The sequence below is a fragment of the Vicia villosa genome, linkage group LG5 (assembly GCF_029867415.1).
Source record: "Vicia villosa cultivar HV-30 ecotype Madison, WI linkage group LG5, Vvil1.0, whole genome shotgun sequence".
NCBI lineage: Eukaryota > Viridiplantae > Streptophyta > Magnoliopsida > Fabales > Fabaceae > Vicia > Vicia villosa.
The window spans coordinates 29763066-29773708 of NC_081184.1; the positions used below are offsets into that span (position 1 = coordinate 29763066).

General features: G+C 34.7%; 1 protein-coding gene across 1 annotated transcript; it reads left to right on the forward strand.

Moving 5' to 3' along the window:
- The first annotated feature begins 343 nt into the window (after positions 1–343).
- Positions 344–9419, forward strand: LOC131601522 (E3 ubiquitin-protein ligase PRT1-like). Its single transcript, XM_058873363.1, has 7 exons — positions 344–531; positions 1689–1717; positions 1800–1979; positions 4028–4366; positions 4471–4671; positions 7683–7774; positions 8993–9419. The coding sequence occupies exons 1-7, from the start codon at positions 446–448 to the stop codon at positions 9263–9265; spliced, it is 1200 nt and encodes a 399-aa protein (XP_058729346.1). The 5' UTR covers positions 344–445; the 3' UTR covers positions 9266–9419.
- Positions 9420–10643: the final 1224 nt, after the last annotated feature.

Consider the following 10643-nt stretch of genomic DNA (forward strand, 5'->3'; position numbering starts at 1 on the left):
AACTTATCTACTATAAATCATCAATCACGAGCTATAAGCTATCACTCATCGTCATCGACCATCAATCATAAATTATAAACAATCAGCTAACACTCATCGACCATCAATCATAAATTATAAACAATCAGCTAACTTATAGTCAACTGCTATTTTTATCAAACAAAATCATATCAAAATTTTAATCCTGTTTCAAATATGTCCGATCTGCCCCACTTTATTTTTTTTCTCCACTTTTGCAAACTAGTAATTCAATGACTAAATTTTAATTAATCTCAATTATTAATTAATTAATTAAAAAATAATAATTTCAATTTTATGAAAACTGAATTTAAACCATAAAAAAAAACCTTATGTTGCGTAGTTCGTTCGATTCAACACTGACTCGTTCGTTCTTCTTCATCTGTTGTTAAACCCATTCTCAACTCGTTGCTGAATTTCACAGAGAATGGATGATAACGCATTGAAAGATGAACAGCTTGTTGTAATCGATCAACAAGAAATCTATGAATCCTTTGTTTGCTGCGTTTGCCTGTGAGTTTCTTTTAGTTCTTCGTGATTTTATTTATTTTTATTGCTTAATTTTGTTTTATTGAGTTTAATTTGAGTTTATGTTAATGGTTTATGACTTAGATATCTGAAATTTCATTGGAATGTTGATTGAATTGATTGATATGGTGATGATTTGATCCAATTTAGATTGAGGAAGAATGTAGGGTTTGAAAATCATTTTAAAATTTAAAGTATGGTAGAGGAAGATCTAGAAAAACTGTGAGAAGTTGTTAAGAGTGATCTTGAGATTAACGATTTGGATAGAACTTAGAAGTATGGTACTGGATAGAGTAGTTGTAATCACTGTATGTGTGCTATCAAATCATGGAGTTGATGAAAATTGAAATAACATCTATTGGTTTTATCGGTTTACGCTTACTTTCGAGGAGTTAGATTCATTTTTTTTGGTTTTGGACGTGTGGATTTGAGAGGAAGGGGGCTAGGCTAATCTGGAGTTTGACCGGGAAGTAAGTAAAGTTTGTCTAAAGATTGTTCGAGTATGTGGTTTCACTTGTATAGTGTATTGCTCGATAATGCAATTGGATACTTCATTGAGTTTTATAAAATAAGTTATTTGAATGTAATCACATTTATGTACATGACAAATTATGTAGTTGTTGAAAATTGAAATAACAACTATTGATTTTATCGGTTTACACTTAGTTTAGAGGAGTTAGATTCATTTTTTTGGTTTTAGTCATTTGGATTTGAGAGGAAAGGGGCTTGGGTAATCTGAAGTTTGACCGGGAAGTAAGTAAAGTTTGTCTAAAGATTGTTCGAGTATGTGATTTAACTTGTATAGTGTATTGCTCGATATTGCAATTGGATATTTAGTCGAGTTTATGTACATATTTAAAACTGAATTATTTGGTCTTTATGAATTGGTTTTCCTTCCATTCCATGTCAAAGATTACAAATCAATGGAAAATTTGTATGTATGGACTAAACTTCACAGGAGGGTATTTTATGGTGACTACGAACATATTTAACCCTTTTGAACTTATTTTTAATTATGTTTTCTATATTGGATGTAGCTGATTTTTATCATTGTGTTTACTGTTTGTTTAAGTTGGTCTATAAACTGTGATATTAACTTTATCAAACCCTCCTTACTGAATTTGACTAATTTTATAATGCAGGGATCTTTTATACAAGCCCATTGTGCTATGTAAGACACATAATCAATTTCTGAAAATACTAAATTTAAGTAAATTGTGATGAATTTTCATTATTATTTCTCATGTATGCAGCTTGTGGTCATGTATCATGTTTTTGGTGTGTCCATAAATCGATGAATAGTTCGCGCGAATCCCATTGTCCAGTTTGTAGGAATCCATACCATCACTTTCCCACAATCTGTGAAATGCTTCACTTTTTGCTTCTTAAGACATATCCTGCAGCTTACAAGAGAAGGGAAAACCAGACACTTGGTATGTTTCTCTTTCTAAGGGCTTATACATGAGCATAATCAAATTCAAATATAAGTTTGGAGCATGTGTCACAAAGTTTTCTTCTGTAAATTCATATCTTCATATTTCACTAGAATTTTAGCTAATTGAAAGGTTGGTAGCAGTTGTTATTTTCATGCAGTGTTATTAATCACCAAAGGTAGAGGAAGACCTAAAAAACCTAAAAAAACTAAAAGAAAGATCTCGAGATTAACGAGTTGGGTAGAACTATGGTCGTTATTCTTGTAGCCGGCCCCACTTAGTGAGATAAGCTTGGTTGTTGTTGTTGTTGTGTCAATCGCGGATTGTGGAGGATAATGGTTTGTTTAAATTTTGTTATGCTACAGCCACTTATTTGACAACACTTTTACTAAATAGCATATTGCGGAACAATAGCAATTTATTCAAATTCCATTGCGCTTTAGCGCTACAATTTGGCAACCCTGTTTTTATGCTAATAATTCATTTAGAAAAAGTACTTTGTTTAGGCTGAAATATTTTTTAAGATTTTATATATCTATTTTATAGTATATACTATGTTCTCTCCTACCTTACTTAGCTGATTCTAGTCCTTAAAGTTTAGGAATTAGGATTTGATTTGTTCAACCTTATGTTATAGATTGTGCATTGTACAAGTCATCCACGTTCCAATACATAAAATGTTCATTATTGAGTCTTAGTATGGTCGAATTGTTTTCTTGTTTAGAAATCCTTATTTTAGGTTCACCCTTCATCAAGGAGGTTGACCCTTATTTGGTTGTTGGGTGTCAAAAAACCCCATTGTTTGGTTCAGAGGCCTCAATCAACTGTTCCTGTTAAGAGTCCTACATCGGACAATATATGGCCTGAACATGTCCTTATAAGTGGGGGCAATTCTCACCCTACAAGCCGGTTTTGTAGGGTTGAGTTAGACCCAACCACATTACATGGTATCAAGAGCCTCGTTTAAGATCCGGTGGACCACCTTCTATGGTTTCCGCTATCGGGCCATCCACTGTTTATTTCTACGCTCCAGTTGTCTAGTCTTGGGCGTGAGGGGGTGTGTTAAGAGTCCCACATTGGACAATATATGGCCTGAAAATGTCCTTATAAGTGGGGGCAATCCTCACCCTACAAGCCGGTTTTGTAGGGTTGAGTTAGGCCCAACCACATTTCTTTACAGTTCCCTCGAGCACTTCCAATATAGGAGTAGTTGCTGCTTTTCACGAATATCATCCAACAAGTTTCTTGCAGGCATGTGGGTGCAGCATCTTTTGTCGTCTGTTTGTCGCACAGCTATTCAAATTTTGTTTTCATTCCTAGTTCTGTTGAGACCACTTTTGACTTCTGGGTCTCTTGGGTTTGTTCCATCTATGTTTTTCACTATGACGTTAACTCATTTTTTTGTAAATTGGTTTCGCCACTGTTGCTTCTAGTTGCGCATCAGCTTTACATTTTGGTTTGTTCATCATGCAAGAAACTCCGAAAGTTGAACCAAAGGTTGAATTTTCACTGTTGTTGTATGTACTAGTAATATTACAGTCTACCACTCTAAGATTACACCTATTGGATCTCTGGTTTTGGACTCCAGAGCTTTTGATTCCTTGATTACCAATCCATCATTTTTCTCTGAATAATCACCTCCCAAAACGTGATAAGCAAAAGGATTACTAGAAGTGTTGTAACTTGCCGATATGATTAACTCTTCTTTTTTTCTAACTACTTTGCTGATTGGGTTTTGTTGTCATTATGGAATATAAAATATTAGTATATTCCCTTGCAATCAGAACTTAAATATATATATGGCTTTTATTGCAACAAAATGAAAGGAAAGTTCCAGACCTACTAAGATAGAGGGGTGTTTTTAGTTTTGATAATTTTTTTGACTACAGATAAGTGTTTAGAACCACAAACGCAGCATATGTATCTATATAAGTATCTGGTGTTGTGTTCTGATAAAATTACAGTTATTATAAAAGACAATTAATCCCTTTGTATACTTTGATTGTGAAACGTTTCACCATAATTTCTAATTTTACCTTATGTTTCAGAGGAAGAAGAGGAAATGGATTCCTTCTCCCCTCAAATTTTATGTGATTGTCCGGGGAATTCGCCTACCTCTACTATCATAAATCAGGCATCTAATTCATGCAGCACAGAATCTTTTGAAATTATGGAGCAATCAGGGTCTGCAAATCATAAAGGAGATGAAGCAATCATTTCTGAACACTCTTCTGACAGGAAACCTCAAATTACAGGAACTTCTGTTGAGGGAAAAAGATTGCCTCAAAATGAGCACAATCAGCAACCAAAAATATTAGTTACAGATTTAATGTGTCCAATATGCAAACAACTGCTGATTCATCCTGTTGTTCTTAATTGTGGTCATGGTAGATGCTCTACTTTTTTATCCTGTTAATAGCATTTTAAAGCTATCAATAGCAGATTACTTCATTAACATGTTTCTATGCCATTTTGCGCTCATTCTCTGCAGTACATTGTCAGACATGTATTACCGACTTATCTCTTGAAATGCTTAGATGTAAAGTTTGTCAAAGTCCACATCCCAGAGGATTTCCCAAAGTTTGTTTGGCTCTTGACCAATTTTTAGAGAAGCAATTTCTAGAAGAGTACAATCAGAGAAGAGATGCAATTCAACTTGGCCAAATCAAAGTCCAACCTGAGACCACATCTTGTATGTATCTTTGCCTACTACTTTTTTTTTTTTTTTAATATTTTGATAAGTCTGAAACCTACTGTTAGTTAAGTCATTGGCGCAAATGTATATATATGTTTATGCTTTCATTTAAGCATATGAGAGGAATCCAATGTGGAAAAAACTGAAATGCATATTCCTAATTGAAACTGCAACTCTTCCTAGACTGAAGTTCCTTAGGAAATTCCCTCACTTATAAAAATGCCAATGCAAACACCTTACGAGATCATGGTGGTTGGGCCCGCTGCATGTAAAGTTAGGTCCAATTTGCTACTCTGCAAACAAAGAGATGATACTTGAGCTCTATTTCTTGAAATATAGAGTTCTATTTTATGCTCCCTAATATAGGATGGTGCTTTGGACCCTCTGAAAGTAATTAGTTCATTTTATGTGTCTGAAACCCTTGAAGGTATTTTTCAATTAAATAGGCCATGGCCATTATTTATCCTTCACACTGCTACCACAACATATTATTGTGTGTTGCTTGTTAACTAGGCTCATCCTCACGGAATATAATCTCCAGTAGATGTAGGCTCTTATGAATGGTTAATATAGGAAATTGTCGGTAAAGAGGAATAACACAACCCTTCAAATATCTTAGGATTCTCTAAACCATAGTTACATAACTCGCTGGCCTCCCTAGAGAACTACAAATTGGTACTTGAGTACTGGTTCGTGGTACTTTTGCAAACCGATTCATGAAAATTCTAACAGAATACGTAAAATTCAACGGACCAATGAACTGCTAAAAAGTTAATACAACTGAAATATTTGAACTTATTTAATGCTATTTAAGAGTGCACTAAAAGGTTAATATATATACTAGTATATAGTTAAGCATGGCCCCACATGCGTGAGCAACGGAGTCTGCTGACTACTTAACGCAAATTCACCTGTCATGTGATTAATTGCACACCTGAATCTATTATCCAGATGTGGTTTGGACTAACATTCAGAAATGTACTTTTTGTGCTATAGAGCAAGGAGCTGATGACCCGAGGAGTTTGACTAGTTTGTCCATCTGTTCTGAAGTGAGTGAAATTGTACTTAAGGATGACTCTTGCCCTTGACTAGAAATACTAGCCTGGAATGCACCGCCCTCATTACCACCTTTCTTCTTCCAGTTCATATGCTTTCCATTGAGTTTACAGCAAGTCTCCCTTGTATGCCATGCGCATTTGCAGTGATCACACCATTGATTATAGTTTACTCGATTCATCCGGGGGATATTGATTTTTAGAGAGTTTATAAAACTCTCTTGGTCATCGAAACCGGTATTGAAATTGTTGTCACCGCCGTTACCATCACCATATCCAGTGCCGGACTTGCCGTTGTCCCCATTGTGAATAGTGATGTGTGCATGATAGGCCTATGAAGTTTGTGTATAGAAGGAGGGGTAAAAAAGGAAATGAGGAGCTGGTGGGGACAGAGAGAATAACTAACTGCACAAGAGGCAGTCAAGGAGTGGAGGGAATCATGGGAATGAGGGAAGGAGAGGTGTTTAAAGGAGGAGGTCACGCATGATGCAAGGGAGGATTGGATTGGAATGGTAGCAGGGACTGGGAGTGAGAACCTTCCTCACACCAATAATGGTATTCTCATCTTGGGAGTATTGTTTTCATATTTCTTGTATTTGTCCTTACTGCAAGGAGTGATTACTCCATCCATTGTCTTAATATTCTATAGCTATTGTAAGAAGTTGATACTCAACATTCTGATATTATACAACAGTAATTCAATCTTGAGCTTTCCATCCTTTAGAGTCTATTAGTGCATCACCTCTGTTTCCATTACAGCGGCCACCGCCGTTTGCGTTGCAGCCGGTACTTGGGTCTTCTTCCCCAGATTGTGAACTTAGAGGTGTTGATACCATATTAGAGAAAATAAGTAAATACTCTGATGATTTATTCCTCGACATGAACTAGTTTAAATAGAGAGATTACAACTTAATTATCTCCTTAAACCAAGGGGAATAATAATAATAGAGAATCTTAGTAGCTGTAACAATTAGAGATAAATGGTAAATAGGCAAATATTCCAACATAATTTGAGGATCTTAACATGGCTAGTAAGATCCTACCGAAAGAAAAAATTATACTTAAATACACAAGTATAAAAACTATCGTAAACTAAAATAAACTCTAAATCACGACTTAAACTGAGTTAATTAAAAATTTATAACCACCAACACATGAGTTCTTAAATAACTCAACTAAGTTCATACCTTACTCAAAGGACTTCATAATAAGTAACTCAAAACATAAATCATAAGGCCTAAGACACACTCAAAGCCGTTGCAGGTTACACTACATCGTTCAGATAAGGAGAGGCAGAAAGAAACAAAAAACATAGATGTAGTACACGAGAAAACCGTAAACAAAAGAAGTTAGGGCCACGTGAAAGAAAGGAGAAGGGAGAGACAGGCGAGCGCGCAAACGAGAGAGTGAGACAAATTTAGGGTCTTCTAATCTCTTGTAACTTTTAGAGTCTGCGTTTTAGCAAAGAAGTGTTTAGCTAACACGAGTTTTTTCACAATATCCGACCTGTTTCTGGAAGAACCATTGCGTGATGAATGACCCAAAGCGTGTGATCATACGAACCACTTCAAGCCCGAGAGTTCGACCACGCCACACATTTCAAGCGATCCTGGTCATATTGCATCACAGGGTTCGAAATAATGTAAACAATGTAGTGTTGGCTGTATATTACATGTCTTTATGACATAACACTTCTGTATAATACACATATATTCACTTAAATGCTCTTTCATTTTCATCTTTCTCAGTAATTTATCTCATTTTCTCAGTTTTCTTCCCTAGGTTTCTAAGAGTTCTCCTAATGCTTTCTAAAACGTTTTAGACTTATAAATAATTATTAATTTCTTTTTCTCAATTATCATAGAAACAAAAAGAAAGAAAATATTAGAATAACTGACCAGCAATATGTAAATGGGTGTTTCTCTGATATTATTTCATATTTTTTTCTCTGAGGTTCATTGCCGAAGGACAGCGGAGAAAAGATATCTTGGTGGTCTAATCCTGAATTGTTGGTTCACAGAGGAGTTGGTTGTGATTTTTGCGGGGTAAAATCTCTTTATCATAGCATTTACTTTATTAAATCGTTGACTTGCTTTATTTTTCCTGTTTGTCTAGTTATGGTTGGTGAGAGTTGAAATCAGTGTTTGGAATGTGAGTAGGAGGATTTAGTCAAAACTCTGTTTCATAATATGTGGCTGCTTTGCCTTTGTTGACTTGACTATACCTGGTTTTGGACCAACATTCACTCCGATAATCAATGTCAAGTAATATTGTTAAATAGCTGCTATAGCGTAGCGGTATTTAGACTATCCTACCGATATTGTTCCGCCTTTTGCTATTTAGTATAAAATTTTGTCAAATAGCCGCTATGCTATAGCACTATTGCATAACGGAATTTTAACTAACTCTGCTCTGGCTCTAAAATTATAATCTGCAGTTACACAAGTAAATTACGAGACATATGTTCAATATGGTTTGAGATGATCACTGCTATATAAATTATGATTTTAGAAATATTTATTTCATAGTCTATTTTGATAATGCAAAGGCAAACTTTGGAGCCATGTTGAGGTTGGTGCCTTTTTTTTACCTGGATTGAAATTTGTAATGAGTTTCACATCAGATAATATCAGACGATATATGACTTGAACATGTGTTTATAAGTGGGGGCAATCCACAGCCTAAAACTTCTTTTATAGGGATGAGTTAGGCCTAAACTACATTTCTTAATATTGAATAAGAGTATGGTTTAACGACTCTGATACCATGTTAAGAAAAATTGTGGTTTAGCCTAACTCAACCCTACAAAACCAGTTTGTAGGGTGAGGTTTGTTTAAACCACATTTCTTAATATGGTGTCAAGTGTGTCTAGTTTAAGATTCGGTGGACCACCTGCTATCAGGTTTTTGCTATCGGGGCACCCACCATTTATTTCCACGCTCGAGATGTCCAGTCTCGAACGAGAGAGGGGTGTATTAAGAGCCCCGCATCGGATAATATATAGTCTAAACATGTATTTATAAGTGGGGACAATCCCCATCCTACGGGCCGGTTTCGTAGGACGAGTTAGGCCTAAAACACATTTTTTAACAAAATTATAAGAACTATCTCTAGGGTTAAGGCTGCATACATCTATAAATCTAAAAACCCTCCTCAGACTCCACATTGTAGGAGCCTTGGGCATTAGACCACCCCTTTTTAGTTGAATTCCATTTGTGCTTCCAATTTTTCAATTTGTTGATGTATTTAACTGGTCTCTACAGATGTACCCAATAATCGGGGACAGATATAGGTGCGCTGACTGTGAAGAAAGTATCGGTTTTGATCTTTGTGGTGATTGCTATAAGAACCGTTCAAAGCGTCCAGGACGATTTAATCAAAAGCACACACCTGACCACAAGCTCGAGCTTGTACAATATCGAAGGATGCTAATAAGCCGTGGACAAGATTCTTCGGATTTAATAGTTATACCAGATGATCCTGCTTCCTCCACCGATGAAGATGAAAACCAGACCGACTCTGACGCCACCAACTGAAAGTTGAAATCACAAAAATCCCTTTTTTTTGTTGTGATATTTCAGTCCAATTAAGTTGTGAATCCTCAAATTCTCATGGTCTATCTGGTTTTCTTGATTTGTGCATATTGGTTTTATTTTCTATCGCAACCGAATCCATCGCTTGGTTGTGCAATTAGTGACTGTTTATTTTCATGAGTTAGATATAGGTATTGTGTTGAGTTAGGCCTTGACAATAAGCATCTACCTCTATTGATAAGGCCAGGTACATATTTCTAAGAGTTCTTCTGAATTTACAAAAATAAGTATACTCTAAAAGCATATTATGCATGAGAATGAAGTATATATACTTGAACCCTTTATAGTAAAGACAGTGTATTTGCAAATATAACTTTTTTTACTATTAAAAAGTGCATTATTTTGGCCTTCAAAAGTGATAGTAATGATTTCATCCAAGATTCTGTGAATAAGTATTATTACTGACGAGCATGCTCTCTACATGTAACAACAGAAGGGGACAACCCTTTTGTAAAAAGTAATATGGTATGGAATATTACTTATTCTATATTCTTATGGTGTTACACGATACATGTGAAATGCAAGTGTCAAATTATGAATTTTCACAATTGTTAATATTGTCTGTTTGTTTCACCTTTAAAAAAATTGATTTTTTCTTTGTATTTTTGAAAATAGATTTTTCAAAACCGTTTTTCAAAATATTACAAGTTTTTTTATATTCATTTTTTCTAAAATGAAACACTAATTTGACATCTAATAACGTAAACACATATTATTGAAGACAAAAACTTAGTCAAAATCGCAATTTTTTCAAAAAGTTGTATTTCAAAAATGATTTTTATAAAAATCTATTTGAAATAGCTTCAAAAATAAGGGATTTTTTAAAATTTTGATATCCAATTTTTTTTTCATGAATGGATGAAATACATAAAATCACATTTTAAGAATAACTATTCAAACAAAATTTTCATTTGAAACTTTTATAAAAAGTTTCTTTGTAAAAAAAATTTTCATAAAATTATTTAACACTATAAAAATCATTTTAAAAAAAAGCCAAAACAAAGTAACTCATAGTTATGGAGACATGTGTTTTTATTAACCTTAAATGGTTGTAGGCATGGTTTGGTGATAAAGTTTCTTTCCTATTTGCTCTTTCGAGCTTCTTCTCCCGGCGCATCTTTAAAAAGTGGATACTCTTATACAATAACACAATAGGAAACTCTTAATACACCTCTTCTGACACATGGTTTCTAACACATGGTTGGATATTATGGAGCATGACCTGCACGAGTTTTTATAGACTATATATGGTATTTAATTTGAATCGATCTTAATTTAAGGGGATTACTCTTCCATTTTTAGGGTGCATCTCACACCTTTG

Excerpts from the sequence above, each read along its gene's own strand:
- LOC131601522 (XM_058873363.1), top strand. The coding sequence starts at position 446 with ATGGATGATAACGCATTGAAAGATGAACAGCTTGTTGTAATCGATCAA. Across the intron at positions 1,718-1,799 it reads ATACAAGCCCATTGTGCTAT|CTTGTGGTCATGTATCATGT; the intron begins GTAAGACACATA and ends TCATGTATGCAG. Across the intron at positions 4,367-4,470 it reads TGTTCTTAATTGTGGTCATG|TACATTGTCAGACATGTATT; the intron begins GTAGATGCTCTA and ends CATTCTCTGCAG.